Source organism: Belonocnema kinseyi, chromosome 1, assembly GCF_010883055.1.
Source record: "Belonocnema kinseyi isolate 2016_QV_RU_SX_M_011 chromosome 1, B_treatae_v1, whole genome shotgun sequence".
NCBI classification, from domain to species: Eukaryota; Metazoa; Arthropoda; class Insecta; order Hymenoptera; family Cynipidae; genus Belonocnema; species Belonocnema kinseyi.
Genome location: NC_046657.1, coordinates 86,096,826 through 86,118,275, shown reverse-complemented (window position 1 = coordinate 86,118,275; position 21,450 = coordinate 86,096,826). Strand labels below are relative to the sequence as shown.

The following is a 21,450-nucleotide window of genomic DNA, read 5'->3' as shown; positions in this document are numbered from 1 at the left end:
AATTTCTCTAAATTTACTCTATTCTACTTAAGTCAGTAAATTTTTTTTTTTTTTAGTTTTGAAAAGTCTTAATTTAATTATTTTTGAGGATAAATTGATCAAATGATCAAAGGATTTAAAATATTCTAAATAACTTAGGATATTTTAAAAGATTGAAAAGAAATTTGTTATCGATTTTATTAATTTAATGGGATTTAAAAGGATTTGAAATACTTGAAGGTATTGTAAAAGGTTCACAGGCGTTTTCAAGGGCTTCCAAAAGATATTGAGTGATCGAAACATTTGAGGAAAATTTCAAAGATTCCAAAGCGTTTGCAAGAGATTTAAACAATTTCAATATGTTTTGCAATTAATTTGGAATTCGCCCTGAATTCTTATTAATGTATCCTAAGTACTTTTAAATTCTTTGTAATTCTTCTAAATTCACTCAATTCTACCTAATTTAATGAATTTTCCATATTTTTGAATTATTTTAAATTCACTCGATTGTTTTTTAAATTCAGCTTGATTTTTAACGAATTTAATTTAACTCTTCTTCTCATTTCTTTCAAATTTATCTAACTTAACTCAAAATTTTCTTGTAATACATCACATTTTTGTCGATTCTTAAAATTATTCCATTTCATTTGAATTATTTTGAATTTAACTTAAATTGTTTTGTAGTTATCAGTCACTTCTTGTGTTAGAAATTAGTAGGATTTCAAAGATTTGAAGAGATATGAAATTTTTTGAATTTCACCCTGAATTCTTTTTAATTCTTTGGAATTTTTTTATTTACTTTAATCCTTCGAAATTCACTCAATTCTACTTATTTCGGTGAATTTTTTTTTAATTTTTACAAGTTTTTATTTAATTTATTCTGAAGTCTGTTAACTCTTTGAATTCCCTTGAATTCTTCTTCAAAGTTACTGAATTCACGGAAGTTTTTTTTCATATTTTCAAATTGTTTTAAACTCATTTGATTTTTTTAATTCACCAATTATAATGAATTTTATCAAATTCTTCTCTTTTATCTTAAATTCCTCTAAATTCATTCCAGTTTTACGGAAACCAATGGAATTTTTAAACATTTTTTCAATTCATTTGAATTCGTGTGAATGTAACTTGAAGTGCTCTGAAATCTTCTGAATTTATCCTGAATTTGTCAGCCTAGAATGAAGAATCTTTTTTCAGAAATACGCGCATTAATTTTTTAGGTGTTTTAAGTCAAATTTATCAAGAAATCTGTATTATCATCAGAGAATAAAACTGCCATCCACAGTAAAAAGATACATAAGTGACATTGTCGTTTAGGTCGACTTTTCGATTGTCAGATATAAAAGAATAACCCTAAACCACAAAGTCACTTGCGTACAATATCTTTTTATTATGGACGACAGAACAGAAATTCTTAGTCTTTTCAGACTAGATGGACTTATGAATTAAACATTTTTTAAATTAAATTATTTCGGAAAAAAAGATCTTCTGCATTGCTTAGCTGGGAATCGAACCACAGAACTTCCTATTGCCGGTCGAGTGCTTTCCCCTTAAGCTACTAAAGAGATCGAAAGAAGAATCCTTTTTCAGAAATACACGCATTATTTTGCCCGGTGTTACAAGTCAAATTTTTCTATGAATCTGTATTATCATGAGAGAATAACAGAAATTCTTAACGTCTTTTTAGACTAGATGGAGCTATAAATGATTTTTTTAAAATTAAATTATTTCTGAAAAAAATCTTCTCCATTGCTTAGCTGGAAATTAGACCACAGAACTTCCGATTGCCGCTCGAGTGCTTTTCCCTTAAGCTACTAGAGAGATCGAAAGAAAAATCCTTTTTCAGAAATACACGCTTTAATTTGGCAGGTGTTTTAAGTAAATTTTTTCAAGCAATTTGTATTATCCCCTGAGAACAACAGCAATTCTTAACGTCATTTTAGACTAGGTGCAACTATGAATTAAACTTTTTTAAATTAAATTATTTCTGAAAAAGATCTTCTCCATTGCTTAGCTGAGAATTGAACCACAGAACTTTATTTTTCCGGTCGAGTGTTTTTCCCTTAAGCTACTAAATTAATTGGGACTCGAAATTCCCCAAGAAAATGTGTCTGATGGACTTAATTCATCTGAGTGAAGCAGTGGGGTGTTAGAAATTATGATATGATATTCCGGTAGCTAGCAGGAGATAAAAGAGTATAATGAAAAACCTGATTTCTCGAAAATGATGTATTATGATTTGTGAGATGGTCTTTAACAATTTCCCAAGAATTGAGGCACCGGGAACAATCGATCCGAATTTGGGAATACTAAGACATATCAAATTCCAACACGCTATAGTTTTGATTATCAATCATCTGTAAATTATCTTTTACAAGGTGTCAAGTGACCTTGAAAACCTTGACGACCTGGAAATCTCCTTGAATTTGAATTATAGTTTTGCTTTTAAAAATTTTCGAGGGGTTGACCACTCAGTTTTTGAGTATATACCAGATTTCGAAAGGTTACAAAAGAATTCTTAAGGTTTTAAAATATTTCAAAATATTTTAAAGCTTTTATAATTTTTAAAAGGATTTTGAAAATTCCAAAAGGATCTCACGAATTTCAAAGACTTGAAAAGGATTCAAAGATTTTAAAAGGCCTGTAGACAAGATTTCAAAGATTTCACAAAAATCGAATATTTCACAAAGATTTTAAAACTTTCATAAGATTTCAAGAATTTTTAAGATTTAAAAAAGATATATTACACCAGATTTCAAAGATCATAAACAATTTAAAAAGGTTTCAATAATTTTGAGATTTCAAAAGATTTTAATGATTTCAAACGAACACAAACGATTTCGCAAACAAAGATTAAAAAACGATTTCAAAATATTTCAAAACATTTCACAAAAGATTTGAAATGTGTAGAATATTTCCAAAGGTTTCACAAAGCTTTCCAATATTACAATGGTTTCAAACCAATACAAAAGATTTCAAAAAGGATGCAATAGATTTTGCTTTCTTTATAAATTGTTGGCCCATAAAAAATGAAATGGTTTATCTTTTAAATGTGTAACAAATGGTTATTTGATTATTTGATATAAAAAAGGAGACCTGGAAAAACTTGATTTCATGTCCTGGGAAATCTGAAAATGACCTTGATTTTTGTTCCTAGGTATATTCCTGTGTCGAATTGTTACAATCATTTGTTTCTGATTTCAGTCTTACGTTCGTGATAAGCAGCAGAAGGGTCTTCCACCGCACACAACACTGCAGAGACACGTGAAGGCAAATAAAAATGTCGACATCCCAAGGTAAATTTCTAACTTCTGGCCGTCGCATCGGCTGCTTTATTTATTAAAAGCCAAAATTCGGAAACATATAAAAAGCGTTTTTTGCCTCTAGGTTTTATTTCCCCGAGGGAAAACCAGTGTCACTCTCGCAAGTGGAGGCAACAGTGGCTCGTATCGCGGCCGCTTTTCAAGTTCTTCCAGGTCAACGAGCATCGCGCTCGCAGTTCCACATCATTGCTAAAGTAAGCGCTGTAAAAAAAAGATAAAAATGTATGAGAGAAAAATTACGTTTCCATCAATGAGGACATTATTAGTATTAATTAACTTTTATTTTTTATTTCTTAATTATTAAAATGTTGATGAATATAATTGTCTTAAATAATCTTCCAAAATTCTGCTAATAATAATTTTTTTTATTGCCATTTTTCACGAGACAAATTACTTTTTAATTTATGATGTTTCTCGCAAAGAAATTTGTTTTATATCAGTTTTATTAATTGTTTTCATTGTTTATAAATTATATTGTTCAAATTAAATTTTTTCTGCAAAAAGATCTCCATTGCTCCGCTGGAAATGGAACCACAGAACTTCCGATTGCCGGTCAGATGATTTTCCCATTGAGCTACTAGAGAGATCGAAAGAAGAATCGTTTTTCAGAATTATATGCTGTTTTTAGCAAAATTGTTCAAGGAATCTGTTTTATCCTTGGAGATAGTACAAATTTTCGCAGTAGAGCGAAGGAGCTATTTTTTCAGAGAAAATTAAATTTCTTTAATTCATAACACCATCTGGTCTGAAAATACGTCAAGAATTCTTGTCATTTGAACCGTTTCCAGCAGAGCGATGGAGATCTTCTTGCAGAAAAAAAATATTTTAAAAATTTGCTATTCATAACTCCATCTAGCCTGAAAAGATGTTACGAAATTCTGTTATTTGAGCAGTTCCCAGAAGATTTATGGAGAAGATATTTTTTCAGAAGACATTTAATTTTTTAATTCATAACTCCATCTAGTCTGAAAAAAACATTAAGAATTTCTGTTGTTTAAAGAGTTCCCAGAAGAGCGATAGAGAAGACCTTTTAACAGACAAAATTAATTTTTTTAAAGGTTCAATTCATCAAGTCTGAAAGTACTTTCAGAATTTCTGTTATTTGAAGAGTTCACAGGGGAGTGATAGAGAAGTTCTTTTTTCAGAAAACATTTAATTTTTAAATTCATAACTCCATCTAGTCTGAAAAATACGTTAAAAATATGTGTTATTTGAAGAGTTCCCAAAAGAGCGATGGAGAAGACATTTTTACAGACAAAAATTATTTTAAAAAATGTTTAGTTCATAATTCCATCTAGTCTGAAAACCAATTAAGAATTTCTGTTGTTTGAAGAGTTCCAAGCGGAGTGATGGAGAAGATCTTTTTCGGAAAACGTTTAATTTTTAAATTCATAACTCCATCTAGTCTGAAAAATACGTTAAGAATATGTGTTATTTGAAGAGTTTCCAAAAGAGCGATGGAGAAGACATTTTTACAGACAAAAATTATTTAAAAAAATTAATAGTTCATAGCTCCATCTTGTCTGAAAACCTCTTAAGAATTTTTTTTTATTTGAAGAGTTCCCAGCGGATTGATGGAAAAGATCTTTTTTAGAAATCATTAAATTTTGTTATTTTAAAATTCATAACTCTATCTAGTCTGGGAAGACGTTAAGAATTTCTGTTTTTTGAAGAGTTCCCGGAAAAGTGATGGAGAAGATCTTTTTACAGAGAAAATTAATTTTTAAACATTTTCAATTCATAACTCCATCTAGCCTGAAAAGACGTTCAGAATTCATGTTATTTATAGAATTCCTAGAAGAGCGATGGAGTAGATCTTTTTTCAAACAAAATTAATTTTTTTCAATTTTCAATTCATAACTCCATCTTGTCTGAAAGTACTTTGAAAATTGTTCTTATTTGAAGAGTTCCCAGCGGAGTGATGGAGAAGATCTTTTTTTCGAAATTATTTAATTTTTAATTTTTAAATTCATAACTCCATCTAGTCTGAAAAGACGTTAAGAATTTCTGTTATTTGAAGAGTTCCCAGAAGAGTGATGGGAGAAGACCTTTTTACAGAGAAAATTAATTTTTAAGCATTTTCAATTCATAACTTTATGAAGTCTGAAAGGACGCTAAGAATTTCTGTTATTTCAAGAATTCCCAGAGGAGCGGTGGAGAAGATCTTCTTACAGAAAAAATTTAATTAAACAAATTTTCAATTCATAACATCATCTAGTCTGAAATTACTTAAAAAATTTCTGTTATTTGACAAGTTTTCAATGGAGCGATGGAGATTTGTTTTTTAGAATACATTTAATTTTTTAATTCGTAACTCCATCTAGGCTGAAAAGACGTAAAGAATTTTCGATATCTGAAGTGTTCCCAGCGAATCGATGGATATCTTTTTCCAGAAAGAATCTTTTTTTTTTAACTTCATACGTTCTTCATATCCTTATAATTGAACCTACCCTATATTTGCAGGCTTGTGACCTGCCCTTATATTGGAAAGTTCCTCTCTTTCTCGCAGCTAGGGGTGACCAAACCGGGTTTGTTGAGATGAATGCTTTTCTTGAATTTTGGAAAGAGTAAGTCCCGTTTTATTTGGCAATACATTAAGAATTTTACCAAAATTAAGGAAATTAATGAAGAAGATTAACTTTTATTCAGACTAACGAACAAGCATCACGATGCGGCAAGCAGATTCGTGAAGATCACGACAAGAGGTGTGAGAAACAGTATTTTGCCGGAGGATCTGATTCCACTGGTGCAGGACGTAGTGGAGACTCATCCAGGTTTGACGTTCCTGAAGGAGGCAATCGAATTCCACTCACGATATGTTCATACAGTAATCGCCAGGATATTCTATTGTGTGAATCGCAGCTGGAGTGGGAAAATCTCTGTAGCAGAACTTAGAAGAAGCAATTTGCTCTCTGTGATTAACCTTCTTGAGCATGAGGAGGACATCAATCAGGTCACAGCTTATTTCAGTTATGAACACTTTTATGTGATTTACTGCAAATTTTGGGAACTGGATCGGGATCATGATCTATTTATCGATAAAATGGATCTCATGAGACACAATGATCATGGTAAATATAAGTAAACAAATCCGAGTTGTAGGCTTACAAAAAAGGGCTTTGCAGTATATTTTAGTATATTATTTAAAATCAAATATAAGAATTAATAACAATTTCATCCCTCAAAACGGGAAGTTGTTTGAAAACAGGAGGAAAAAGTTGTTTCTTTTTTCAATGGGAAAAGACAATTTCTTATAATTTTTTACGGAAGGAGATCCTTCAATCGTGTACCTAATTTTTGCAAAATCGCAAACACTTTTTTTGGAAGATTATCTTTTTAGTTATAAATTTTATTATTTGGTTGAAAATTTAACAGTTTTCTTAAAAAGAAATCTTTTTTTGGTTCCAAATTCCACTGTTTTATTAAAAATTCATCTTTTTGGGTTAAGAATTAATCTCTTTTCTGGATGAAACCCATTTTTTCTGAAAATTTGTCTTTTTTATTTAAAAGTTCATCCTTTTCAGTATAAATATTTCACCTTTCTTGGAAAAAATGCAACTATTTTGTTGAAAATTAAACGATTTCCTAGAAAATGTACGCAATTTTAGTAGAATTTTCATTTTTCTTGGACAAAAATGCAACTGCTTGGTTGACAATTTAATAGATTTGTTAAAAAGTCATAATTTTTGCTTAAAAATTCGACCATTTAGCAGAAAATTAAATTATTGTTTACAATTCTTATTTTGGCGTTGGAAAGTGAACCGAAATTCTCATTGGATAAAAATTTAAATATTTTCTTAAACATTTTATTTTTATTTCATCTGGTTTAGAAGAAAATTCATATTTCTTGAATAAAAAGGCAACATTTCGGTTGCAAATTCAACCTCTTTTTTTTAATTTTTCTTTGCGAATTTAAAATTCACCTGCTTTAGCAGAAAAAGTTTACTTTTTCTCTTAAATTAAATATTTTGTTGTTGAAAAGAGAACTGAAATCTTTTCTGGATGAAAATTTAACTTTATTTTGAAATTTGTTTTTTTTTTATTTAAAAACTGATCTGTTTTAAAAGAAATTTGATCTTTCTTTGATAAAAATGCATCTTTTTCGTTGAAAGTTAAACTATTTTGTTAAAAATTCGTACTTTTTGTTTGGAAATTCTACTGTTTTGTGTAAAATTTAACTATTTCGTAAAAAATTTACTTTTTGATTGAAATTTATATTTTTATAATTTATCTGGTATAAAAATGTAGCAATCTTCTCAAGAACTAACCTATTTTCCTAAAATGTCGTCCTTTTTGGTTTAAATAAATTCGTCTTTTGTCATTCAAAATTCATTTTTTTTCGTAGAAACTTACTTGGTTGACAATTTAACAAATTTGTTAAAAAGTCATACTTTTTGCTTAAAAATTCGACCATTTAGCAGAAAATTAAATTATTGTTTACAATTCTTATTTTGGTGTTGGAAAGTGAACCGAAATTTTCTTTGGATAAAAATTTAAATATTTTCTTGAACTTTTTATTTTTATTTCATCTGGTTTAGAAGAAATTTCATATTTCTTGAATAAAGAGGCAACATTTCGGTTGGAAATTCAACCTATTTTTTTTAATTTGTCTTTATGAATTTAAAATTCACCTGCTTTAGCAGAAATTACATCTTTCTTGTATAAAATGCAAATATTTGGTTGAAAATTCAACAGTTTTATTAAAAAGTCATACTTTTTTGGTAGAAATGTATATTGTTTTGTTGACAATTTAACTATTTCGTAGAAAATTTACTTTTTTTCTTAAATTGAAGATTTTGTTGTTGAAAAGAGAACTGAAACATTTTCTAGGTGAAAATTCAACTATTCTTTTGCATTTATTATTTTTTTTGTTTATAAAAATTCATCTGTTTTTAAGACAAATTCAATCTTTTTTGGATAAAAATGCAACTATTTGGTAGTGAATTTAACAATTTTGTTAAAAAGTCATCATATTTGGTGAAAAATTTGTCTTTTTTGGATTGAAAAGTCAAATTTTTTCGTAGAAACTTATTTCTGGTTTAGAAATTGATATTTTGATCGTGAAAAGTCATCTAATACCTTTTTTAACAGAAAATTCAACCACTTTTTCCTGAAGATTTATATTTTTGGATAAAAATTAATCTCTTTGGCTGAACTTTGAACTATTTTGTTGAAAAATAATATTTTTTAAATTAATAATTCAACTACTTGGATAAAAAATAAGCAATATTTCTTAAAAATTTATATTTTTGATTGCAGGCTCATGTCCGGTTGAAAATTTAACCGTTCAGTCGAAAAGCCGTTTTTTTTTGTTTAAAATTCATTTTTGAACTGAAAATGTAACTTTTCAATTTCTTAAGATTGATCTTTTTTAGTTAAAAATTCTTCTTTTTTGGTAAAAAAAATTTCTTGGTATGAAATTTCACATTTGTATGGTAAGAATGCATCACTTTCGTAGAAAATTTGTCTTTTTGGTTTTAAAATTCTTTTTTTTTTGTATAACTTTAATTTTTGTATTGAAATACAAACTATAAGGTTTGGTTGGGAATTTATCGTTTTAAGTTAAAAATCCAACTATTCTGTTCAAAATTTAATTATTCTGTTAAAAATTCAAGTATTTTGTTTAAAAATCATATTTTATAGCAGAAAGTTTATTTTTTGTTAAAAATAAATTAATAACTTTAAACAATTTTTATTTGTTTATCTGAAATACGGCTTTATTTCGTTTATAAAATATTCGATGTTAAAAGTATTAAAAGATTAAAATCCTATTATATGAATAATAATGATAATTCAATCTTTTCTCAATTTTCTTGAAATAATTTACCGATAATTTTTCTTAGCGCTATCAACGCGCATGATCGAGAGGATATTCAGTGGCGCAGTGACTAGAGGAAATGCTAAAAATGCAAGTGGAGTTCGCCAAGGGGAGGGAAAAATGAGCTACACAGAATTTGTCTGGTTCCTCCTGAGTGAGGAAGACAAGAATCATCCAACGGCTATCGAATATTGGTTCAGGTAATTCATTGATTTCTGCTTATTTAGAATCAATAGAAGATCTACCAGTATGAGAAGGATTTTTTGTAGGTCTTACGGTCTTCATTGACTGCGAAAAATCGGGAATTTTTCAAATTTTTAGAAGAAAAATCGGTCCAAGTTCGATTTGAACAGTTCAAAAAAAATAATTGGTTGAATTTATATCTTTTTTTAATTGTGATATAATTCAGTTTACAATGCGTAATTTAAAAAACTTTTTACTTTAAAAATTCTTCAATTTGAATTTTTATTTTTAAGCGTATATTTTTTATTTCAAGAATTTTAAAGTGCAGTATTGAATATTTACAGAATTAAAAATTAAAAGCGTTTGAAGTTGAAATTTTTTTATAAAAAACAGTATTATTTTGTCAACTGTAAATGTAATAAAAAATAATAAACATGTATGTATTTAATAAATAAAAAATAACCTAATAAGATATTCATAATTAAAGGCTTTTATTAAATTAAATATATTGTTTCAGTCCAAAATATTCAGTTTTTAACCGATTCAATAAAAAAAATCGTAATTAAGAAAAAGAATAATTATTTAATATTTAGCAATATTTGATTGTTAATTTAATAGGAGTAAATTGAAGCCTAATATTTAAAAGTAAAGAATTTGAAACTTCATTGTTTGACACAGAAAGCTTTGAATCGTTGGAATTTCAAAGAGCTTTCAAAATTTTAATGTTACAATTTTTATTCTTCCATTTAAAAAATGTTTAATTTGTAAGTGAAATTGTTGAATTTTTATGTAGAAATAATAATTGAACACTTATTATTTCTAGAAAAAATTTAATTAAATTTAAGGGATTTTTAGAAGTTTTGAAAAAATTCAAAATTAATGTAAAACTTGAAATAATGTAAAATAATTCAAACGAATTGTGTGAATTTTTTTTTCAGAACTTCTAAACATATTTTAAAATGAATAACATTCTTCCCACAATTTTGGAAATCTCTTAACATCTTTTTAAATATTCTGTTAAAATAAATTTTCGGTACACACACTTCGTTTGCATTATTTGAGATTATTTCAAATTCTAAATTAATTTTGAATCTTTTTTCAAATTTTAAATATCTCTCAAAATTACCCTAATTTTTCTACAAATAATATGTGTTCCAATGGTTATTCATAAATCAAAATTTGAAGGAAATTTGTCTAAATTTGCAGGATTTTCTAAAATTTGTAGGACAATTTTAATTAATTTAAAAAGTTATTTAGAAGTTCTGAAAAAATTTCAAAAATAATTTTAAATTTAAAAAATTCAAAACAACTTCTAGATTTCTCAAGATTTTAAAATAAAATTTGAAAGCTTTTCAAGGACGCTCAAACTATTTAAAATTCAAATTATTTAACTTTTAATTTAAGACAATTTTTTATGTTTCGAGCCTAAAATAACTTAATAATATAATTTAAATTTCTTTAAAGTTTATTGATTGATTCTTTAATTTATTGAGCATTTAAATACAACATTCTTGAATTGCAAAACTTTTAAACTTCAATTTTTGAAAATTTTAAATTCAATGGTTCTACTTTGAATGTTTTAATTTGTTGTTTATTTTTTATTACTTTAAATTGAAAAATGTTTAGAATATTCTAATGTTTTCCTTTTTCTCTGTAGGTAAAAGTTGTGATTCTTATTTAATTCGGATGCTGTATCGCTTATTTTATTACTTGAAAGATTCTCTGCAAAATTCATGGGTAATTTTTTATTTAAAAAATGTATTTATGAAAACCTATTGTATACAAAAATAACGATTTTATAGTCCCTAAATAAATGTTAAAAACAAAACGTACCAATGAGATTTGCTGAGAATCTTTTCCAAACATCGTTATAATTAAGAATAAAATATTTTTCTCGATTTTATAAATCATTTTTAACTGCGTTTATTTTTTAGCTTGAAATAACTTCAGTTTATATTTAATTTGAAAACAAGTACAGTGAAAATTTCCCTTTTGTCCTAAATCTTAATCCAAAATCTATTAAGATAGTTATGCCAAAAAGCAAATTTCTAACTGGATGTATTATAATTAATTAAATTTGTGTAAAATCTATCATTTTATTTCATTTTTTAAACTTAAACATTTTTTAAATTTCAATTTTTTTTTTATTTAGCAAAATAAAAAAAACTGTTTTAAAATCTCCCAACCAACTAAATTTTCCTAACAATCTAGATAAAATTGTTTCATTCTCTCAAAACCTTTCCAAATTCATAAAAAGTTTGTTTTTTGCAAAATTGTAAAAAATCTACATTTTGCTTAAAATTTTCGCCTATTTCAAAATAACCATTTTTCTGGAATCTTTTTAAGACTTCTAAATGTTCTAAATGTCTTTTAAAATTTTTTCGAATTTCTCTTAATATTTTTTAGAGACAAAAAAATTTGCCTTTAAATTATTCAGATTCTTTGAAATCTTTTAGAATATTATTCTAAAGATAGTGTTTCAAAATAAAAAACCATTAAACATTTATCTGGGAGTCTAAAGAAAAAAATTTCATTCTCTTGAAACCTTTGAAATTGAATCAGGAATCTTGAGAAAATTCTTATTGTTCTCTTAAAGGCTTTAAAAATTCTTGAAAAGTTTCTAATGTTTTGGTCAAAATCTTCAAAAATGTAAATTTTGTTTGAAAAATTTCTGAATCTTCACAAGATTTCAATTATTTTCGATTATTTTCAAAACTATTAAAGCTTCTACAAATACAAAAAATTGAATTCGAAAAAATTGTTTTGAAATCTTTCAAATTCTTTTACGGTATATATTGAAATCTTCAAAACCTAAAATTAACGTTTTAAACTAAAATCTGAATGGTTTTGAATTTTTCTAAAAACTTATTGTCCATGTGGTAGGAAAATAACAAAATTTTTTAAAAATTAAAAAAGAATATATTTTTTATCAAAATTCACCTTTTTTGGTTAACCTAATACTTCAATTTTCTAACAAATTGTTGAATTTTAAGTTAAAAAAGACTAATCTTCTACCAAAAATATGAATTCTAATCAAAAAATATAATAGTTGATATTTCAACCAAAAAATGTTTTAATTATAAATTAAAAACAATTATATTCATTGAAAAAAAAATTAATTCACTTAAAAAATCAAGAAAATTTACAACGAAACAGTTAAATTTGCAAGTAAATCGATAATATTAATCTTATCAATATTTATCACATTTAATATTAATCTGCAATATTAAATATTAGTCCGTACATACTATTTGATTAAAAATTAAATTTATGAGTTATTATTAAATTACTTACCTGAAGATTTGGCAAAAATTGAGGTTAGAATTGGAGGTTTCAATAAACTACCTTGAACAACTTTTTTAGAATAAATAAATAATTTAATGCTAAGCGTGGAGCTTATAAACAGTATTTTTAATATTAATTAATTTAACTTAATAATATCTTGTCCGTACCATTTTTTTTGATAAACCCCATTAATACGTGAATTTTCGTCCGTCGAAAGTTCCACCAATGAGTAAAAAAAAAAGCAAAATCTATTCTTTTTAATAAACTTATAAAAATTTAATAGAAGCTTATTGAGAGGGATTAAAAAATGAAGGAATGCAAAAAAAAGAATGGAAAAACAGAGAATAATGTTACTTTGAACACAAAAAACCTATTCCTTTTAATCAATCAGTTATACATATTAAATAATTATGTTAATAGAAATAATTTTTAGTATCTTCAAAGAATATTTTTATAATTCTGTTTAAAAAGAAATTATATTCATTTGCCTTGCATAACATTATTAAATAAATTTATTTTTACTTATTATATTATTAATTCTATAATTTGTTTAAACAATATAAAACATTATAATTAAAATTATTCCACACTGTTGTGGCAGAACAAAAATTGAAATTTCCAGACTTATATTCCACGAAAAAAGGATAGAAACTATGCATGTGTACATATTTTGTGGGCGGATTAGAAGGAATTAAAATAATATAAAATAAAACATGTAAGTATGGAATTAAAAACCGCCTTGACAAAAAAATTGAAATTTCCAAACTTATGTTGTACATGGAAGAACAGAAACTATGCATGTGCACATATTTTGTGGACATATTAGAGGGAATTACATAAGTCGAAAATGCAGCATGTAAGTATAGAATTAAAACTGACCATGAGAGGTGTGTCTACTGATCGAATTAAGAGAAATTAAAAAAGTGGAAAATATATTCGCCTGCGTGGAATACAACACAAGTGTCAATCGTTAAGGAAATAAAACAGAATTGGTTTCAGGAATAAATCTATTTTTTCGTTGGGCACTTCTCCCAATGGAAAATGAGCACATTAAAAAAAATTTTTAATGCTCAATCTTTCGTTTAAATCTAAAAATATTAATATTTCTCTATTCTTTTCTTCTTACCGGGTAGTTAAAAAAATATACATTTCTATTAATTAACTATAAATTTAATAATGTATTTTCTCTTGTAATCGATCAAACAATGTATGAGTCACTTATTATAATGGTTTTTGTACACAAAATTCTAATTCACCATTTTAAAATGGTGTTTATGTTTATTTGATTTAAATATTTGTTCTTCTTTTGGGACAGGTGCATGGATTTGGATGGGGATGGCTACTTATCGATGTACGAGTTGGAGTATTTTTACGAGGAACAGTTACTGCGCATGGAGGCGATCGGGATCGAGACTCTGCCCTTTGAGGATTGTCTCTGTCAAATGCTGGATATGATTCATCCAACGATCCCGGACAAAATTTCTTTAAACGATCTGAAGAAATGTAAAATGACGACGATTTTCTTTGATACGTTCTTCAATCTTGAAAAATATTTGGATCACGAGCAAAGGGATCCGTTCGCTTCTGTCAGGGAGCACGACGCCGATGGTCACGAGGTAAAGATCTTTTTGCTGGACATAAACTACTGGTGGTGCTTCCACAAAAATTTCAGATTTTTTTTTGTTTTTTAACTTAAGAAGTATAAATTACCAAAAATTTCCTGAATTTTTACGGAATCTAAGAAAATGTGAGGAGGGGTTGCCTTAAAAAAAATGCAGATTTTTTTGGGACAGAAGTAAAGTTTATATAATATATTGCGGCGCAGTAGTCTTATATACAATATGTAGATGCGCAGTAGAATTTTTGCACATTATAACTGCGATGTAGAATTTTATAGGGCTTATGGCTGCGCAGTTGAGTTATATAAAACTCATAACTGCGCCGTATAGTCATATAATGAATATATCTGCGCAGTATGGATATGTAACACTTATGGATGTGCAGTAGAGACTTATAATTTTTTAGGACTAGGCAGTCGAGTTCTATAGTGATTGTGGAAGCGCAGGCGAGTTATATAAGCCCTATGGTTGCGCAGTAAAGTCACATAACACTTAAATCTGCGCGGCAAGGTTAGATGAGAGTTAGGGACGCACAGTATCTTATATACAATATGTAGCTGCGCAGTATAATTTTTGCAAATTTTAAATGCGCAGTAGAATTTTATAGTGATTGTGGATGCGCAGATGAGTTATATAAGACTTATAATTGCGCAGTAGGGGTATGTAAGACTTATGGCCGCGCAGTAGAGTTTTATAATTTTGAAGACTGCGCAGTAGAGTTATGTAAGGCTTGTGGTTTCACAATGGACTTATATAAATTTATGACTGCGCGGTGTAGTTATGTAGTATTTATATCTGCGCAGTAGAGCATTGTATCAATTGTATCTGCGCAGTTGATCTCGTAATACATATGCATGCGCAGTAGAATTTAGTGGCACGTATGACTGCGCATTAGAATTATATAGTTCTTATTGCTGCGCAGTGCTATTTTATAGTACTTACAACGGCGCAGTCCAATTATAGAAGACTTTTGGCTGCCAGGATGGCCATTGTACCGGGAAACTGGCCATTTTTTAGACTGGGAAAAGCCGGGAAATGACAGGGAATTTATTTTGTGACCGTAACTTTTACAAATATTTAGAAGAAACATCTGTTCCAAGTTCGATTTCAAAATTTTTTCATATAATAAGTTAAGCTGTTATCTTTTTCAATTATGACATCATTCAGTTTACAATGCGAAATTTGAAAATCTTTTACTTTATAAATTTTCCATTCTAGAGTTTTATTTTTAAAATAAAGTCTTGAACAGTTCAATAATTAAAAATTAAAAGCGTTTGACGTTGAAAATTTTGGATAAAAAATTTTATTTTTGGTCAACTGTAAATGTAAACTAATTATTTTTTTAATGAATCTGTACTTTAAGTATTAAAGTGTGAAAAATAAAGGATTGACAAAACGATGTTCTGAAATTAATTTCAAAGATATTTATTTTTAATTTAAAATACAAATGAGTTGTTTAATGTTTCGTCCCGGACTGACTCACTGGACTCATTAGTGAGGTTATCTTGAAAAAAAAACCGTAAAGACATCATCTATCTTTAAACTGTTTCAATTCGAAAGTCTTAGTCATAAAAAATTGTAAACGTCCGATTGAAATTTTTATCAACTATTCTTAACTTAAAAAAAACTTCATAATAATATATTCGAAATTAAAAGCTTTCTTTATATTTAAAGTATTGTTTCAGTCTAAAATATTCCATTTTTAATTCATTTAATTTTTTAATATTTAGCAATATTTGACTGTTGATTTAAAAGGAATAAATTGAAACAAAATACTTAAAAGGAAACAATTTGAAACTGAATTTTAAACTGTTCATTTCAAACAATATTTTATTTAATAATGAAACTGTTGAATTTTTATGCAGAGACAACAGTTGAACACTTAATATTTTTAGAAAAAATTTGAATAATTTTAAAAGGTATTTAGAAGTTTTGAAGAGATTCAAAATTAATTTAAAAATTTAAATAATTTACAATCAGATTACAAACAAAAAATGTAGAAGCTTTTAAAGAATTGTGAAAGGTTTCCAAAGAATAAAAGAACTTTCTTCAAATTCATAGAAAAAATTGAAAACGATTTTTCATGTTGGAAAATTATTTTAAAAGAATATTTAAAAAGATTTCCAAAGTTCCAAAGTTTCCAAAGAATCTGGAAGAATTTAAAGGAATCTTTTTTTATTTTCAGGATTTTCTAAAAATTATCGGAAATATTCTATTTATTCTAAAATAAATTTGTTTAAAGTTCATTGATTGATTCTATAATTTAGAGAATTGAAAATGATAACGTGGATTTATATTTTTCGAATTAAATCTAAATCTTTGAACTTTATCATTTATAGGAGTTGAAAATTCTAAATTTTGTAGTTTATCTGAATTTCTTCGAATATTGTCCAATTGAAAAGTGTTATTACCTTCCATTTTTACGTGTAAGTTTTTGAGCAATTGAATAACAAATTTTTTAATGTAAAAATTTTTTTATTTAAATTTTATAAGTTTAAAATTTAAGATTTCCGCTTTAAATGCTTTAATTTGTAGTTTAATGTTTAATACTTTAAATGGAAAGAGTTCAATTTTTTTAATTTTTATTGACCGTGAAAAATGTTTTAAAACCGGGGAAAAAACCGGGCATTTTTTCTCCGATTAAAACGGTCATCCTGTATGCACAAGAGAGTTCTATAATACTTATTGGATGCGCAGTAGAGATCTACAATACTTAGAGATGCGCAGTCGAGGTTTGCAGGACTTAGAGATGCACAGTAGACTTCTGTACGACATATGACTGCGCGGTAAAATTCTATGTGACACATGACTATTCAGTGCAGTTCTATAAGACTTATGATTGCACAGTGGATTTCTATAATATATTTATGACTGCGCAGTAGAATTCCATTTTACTTATGGATGTGCAGTAGAATTCCATAATGGTTATGGGTGCGCAGTAGAGTTCCATAGTACTTATGGCTGCGCAGTTGAGTTCTGTCACCCTTATCGGATGCACAGTAAATGTATATAATAGCCTAAACAGTAACTGCTTGAATTTTGCGAGTAGTATTCTGCAAACACTGTAAAAATGCTAAAATTCAAGATTTTTATAATCTGGAACACCACTAGTTCGAACTGAAAAATTTAATGGACGTCTAACTTCGTAATATTTTTAAGCTATCGGATTGGGATCGTTTTGCTGCCGAGGAATACGAACTGTTGGTAGCAGAGGAGAACGGAAACGATCAAACCGAGCCGATGTAAGTTTTATTTTCTTTGAGGTAATCACCGCGTATACTAATTGTTTATTATATGCAGGCTCCAGGAGAATATTGTAGATGACGATTATGTCTCCAATCAGGATCTGAATCCTGAGTCAAATTCATCCCAAACCGGAACTTCCGGACCACCAAGATATCCAAATGAGGCGGGAAATCTGGACCCTCAACAACCAAAGGCCGCTTACTGCGACAGCTGTGATAGCGACGATTACGCGGAGAGTGACAATTAATTTTGGCGATGTCCTAGTTTATAGGTGCGAATGATCATGTGCATGAGAAAGGCAGAAAGTGTGATTGAATGATTCCTATCAAGTGAGAGTAAAAGAAGCCGAAAAATTCGAGTAAGTAAGGAAATGTTCGCCCCCCACAAGAGAGTTATTTTCAACAAATATCCGTGAAATAATCAAGGATTCGTTTATTTTATCTCAGGGGAAAAAAAAACAACTGTGGAAGATATATTTTAGGATGAAATTATTTTTATGACCGAGTAATGATCACTTAAAGAACTTTCCTACTCGAGTTTGTTTGAGCTTTATTGAATATAAAGCTGCTTGTATCCTATTAAATCAGGTAGAATTTATATAGAACCGAGTGTTAGGTGTCGGTAAACGTTATCGAGGATTTTATATTCTAATTTATTGTTTGATATTTTTACTCGTGTAGCGGTAACGCGTTGGTATTATAAACGATCTGTAGTGTTAAGATCCTGTAATATTCGAGTGTAATCTATTTATTACGGAAACTCGCCATTGTCGAGGCATTTTCGGAAAACGATATTACCTCCGGTAGCTCTCTTTAGTTTAAATAAATTTCGTTAGAGAAAAAATTAGTTCTGGGAGTTTCATTTGTTTTCAGGGTGTCTAGTCAACTAGAAAATCTGAAATTGACAGGGTATTTTTATATACCTGGAAATGTTCTAAGTCAGGGAATTTTTTCGAGAACGCGACTAATTTGTTTTTAATTTGTGATATTAAATAAGAATCTTTTTTCATTTGTAAAAGTAGCCTTATATTATTAGATTTAACTATTTTGTTAGAAAATTTTTGTTTTTAGAAGAAAAATTGAATTATTTGGTTGACTTGAAAAATCTATTTCTTGTCTGAAAAATCTTTCTTGGTAGAAAATAAAGTTGAACTTTCATCTTCTTTGGTAGAAATTAAATTTTTTTGGGTTAAAACTATAACTGGTTAAAAATGAATTCATTTTTGCTTTTTATTAAATATCAATTATCATGGGTTTTCCTTAAAATGGTATGTTTTTGTTTGTTTGAAGATTCATCTTTTTATTTGAAATTTTATTATTTATTTTTGGTTGGATATTCATTCGTTTAATGGAGTAGTTAACTATTCTATTTTTGGTTAAGAATTGATCTTTTTAGTTGAAAATTCTTTCTTTTTGGCAAAAAATTTTAATTAAATTATTTTTTCTTTTGGCTACAAAATCTTTCTTAGCTGCAAATTGGTAGTTTTTGGTTGAATTTGACTATTTGTAAATGGAAATTAAGATCTTTTTTTATTTCAATATCAACTTTTACATTTTTTTGCTGAGAATTCATCTTTTTGGAAAAAATTAAACTACTTGGTTGAAACTTAAACTCTTTTGTTAAAAATTATTTTGTTGTTAAAATTCTACATTTTCATCGAAAAATCATCTCTTTGGCACTAAAAAAGATGGCTATTCGAGTTAAAACTATTTTGTTAGAAATCCGTTGTTTTTTTACGAAAGTGGTTGTTTTCACTTAAAATTGAACTATTTAACTTTTGGTAAAAATTTTATCTTTTTTAGTTTAAAATTCATGTATTTTTTTATTAAATTCAACTATTTTTGTAGTAGATTCATAGCTTCGGTGGAAAATTAAACTATGTATTGAAAATTCTTTTTTCCTTGGTAGATAATTAATATTTGTTACTACAAATTTCACTTTTCTATTTTTTGTTGGAAATTTAGCCATTTTTAGTCGAAAAAGAACTATTTTTACCGAAGTTTCTCGTTGAGAAAAAATTAATTATTATTTTTTTAACTTTTTTTTTGTGAAGCATAGTTTTTGGTACTAAAAAAAGTGTCTATTGCAGTTAGAACTAATTCGTTGGAAATAAGTTTTTTTTGTCGAAAATTGGTTGTTACTGGAAATTTAACTTTTGACTAAAATTTTTTTTTTTTAGTTGAAAATTCAAGTATTTTGTTTAAAATTCAACTGTTACTATTGAAGATACATTATAATATTCGAGTATAATCTTTAGTTACAAATTTAACTATTTTATAGAAAATTCTTTTTTTCTTTGCTTGATAATTATTTTTTTTAACTCGTAATTTAACGAATCAATTTTTTGGTGTAAATTCATCGTTTATTCTTCAAAATTTAACTTTTTGGTTTAAAATTTAGCATTTTTTAGTTGAAAATTCAAGTGATTGGTAAAAAATTCACCTTTTTGGTTGAAAATTAACTATTGCAGTTAAATATTCGTCATTTTAGTTGAAAATGTATCCTTTTGGTTTAAAATTGAACTATTCCAGCTAAAAATTCGTATTTTTAGTTAAAAATTCATCACTTTGATTGAAATTCGAACTATTTTTTTTTTTGAAAATTAATGTGTTGAACTGAAAATCTAACTTTTCCATTTTTTACTGTAAATTGAGCTTTTATAGATAAAAATTCAAGTATTTCATTGAAAGTTCATGTGTTTTTTATTCAAAAATCATTTTTTAAACAAGAAAATTCATCTTTTCAATTTCAAATTCAACTATTTGATTAAAAATTCAAGTGTTCGTTTGAAAATTTTCTGATTTTTGTTGAAAATTTGTTCTGTTTGGTAGAAAATTAATGTTCTTGATAAAAAATTCATTTTTTTTACTTAGGAATTCATCATTTTGAGTGATTTTTTTTATATCTCTTGACTAAAAAATCTTTCTTAGTTGAAAATTGGTATATTTTGGTTGAATTTGTCTATTTGTGATTTAAAATAAAGATATTTTTGGTTTCAATATTAACTATTACATTTTTTGCTGCGAATTAATTTTTTTGTTTTTTTTTTGTTGTTGAAAATGTAACTATTGCAGTTAAAGATTTATCATTTTAGTTGAAAATCCATTACTTCTGTTGCATTTTAAACTACTTGGTTGAAAGTTAACTGTTGTTCAAAATTCATCTTTTTGGTTGAAAATTGAAGTATCTTATACAAAATTCTTTTTTTCCGTAGTTGATAATTAATTCCTTTTTCGAAATTAAACTTTAACTTTTCCATTTTTTACTGAAAATTGATCTTTTATATATAAAAATTGAACTATTAGGTTGAAAATTCATGTATTTTTTTGGAAAAATCTTCTTTTTTGTATAAAATTTATTTTTTTGGTTGAAAATTTAAGCATCTTATTAAAAATTCTTTTTTTCCGTGGTTGATAGTTAATTTTTTTCAACTGAAAAGTTTGATTTTCTATTTCTACTGATAATTGATCTTTTGTAGATAAAAATTCAACTATTTGGTTGAAAATTCATGTATTTTTTTGAAAAATCGTATTTTTTTGTATAAAATCCATCTTTTTGGTTGTAAATTTAAGCAACTTGTTCAAAAATTTTTTTCCCGTGGTTGATAATTAATTCCTTTTTTGAAATTAAAATTTAACTTTTCCATTTTTTACTGAAAATTGATCTTTTATATATACATGACTTGAACTATTAGGTTGAAAATTCATGTATTTTTTGGAAAAATCTTCTTTTTTGTATAAAATTAATTTTTTTGGTTGAAAATTTAAGCATCTTATTAAAAATTCTTTTTTTCCGTCGTTGATAATTAATTCCTTTTTTGAAATTAAAATTTAACGTTTCCATTTTTTTACTGAAAATTGATCTTCTATAGATAACAATGCAACTATTTGATTAAAAATTTAAGTATTTTTTTAATCGTATTTTTTGTATAAAATTCATTCTTTTGGTTGAAGATTCATCGCTTTGGTGCAAAATTTAACTGTCATTGAAAATTCATTTT

The 21,450-nt window shown here is 26.9% G+C and overlaps 1 protein-coding gene across 3 annotated transcripts in view; it reads left to right on the top strand.

The window, feature by feature from the left end:
• The window catches only part of LOC117182654, a 71,760-nt gene extending 53,464 nt beyond the window's left edge, over positions 1 to 18,296 (top strand). For all 3 annotated transcript variants that reach the window (XM_033375760.1, XM_033375765.1, XM_033375772.1), the window contains exons 3-10: positions 3,181 to 3,272; positions 3,364 to 3,493; positions 5,763 to 5,866; positions 5,949 to 6,370; positions 9,143 to 9,317; positions 13,901 to 14,201; positions 17,364 to 17,446; positions 17,505 to 18,296. In XM_033375760.1, the coding sequence (XP_033231651.1) occupies positions 3,181 to 3,272; positions 3,364 to 3,493; positions 5,763 to 5,866; positions 5,949 to 6,370; positions 9,143 to 9,317; positions 13,901 to 14,201; positions 17,364 to 17,446; positions 17,505 to 17,697 (1,500 nt within the window). In that variant the 3' untranslated portion in view covers positions 17,698 to 18,296. The remainder of the gene's footprint in view (positions 1 to 3,180; positions 3,273 to 3,363; positions 3,494 to 5,762; positions 5,867 to 5,948; positions 6,371 to 9,142; positions 9,318 to 13,900; positions 14,202 to 17,363; positions 17,447 to 17,504) is intronic.
• Positions 18,297 to 21,450: the final 3,154 nt, after the last annotated feature.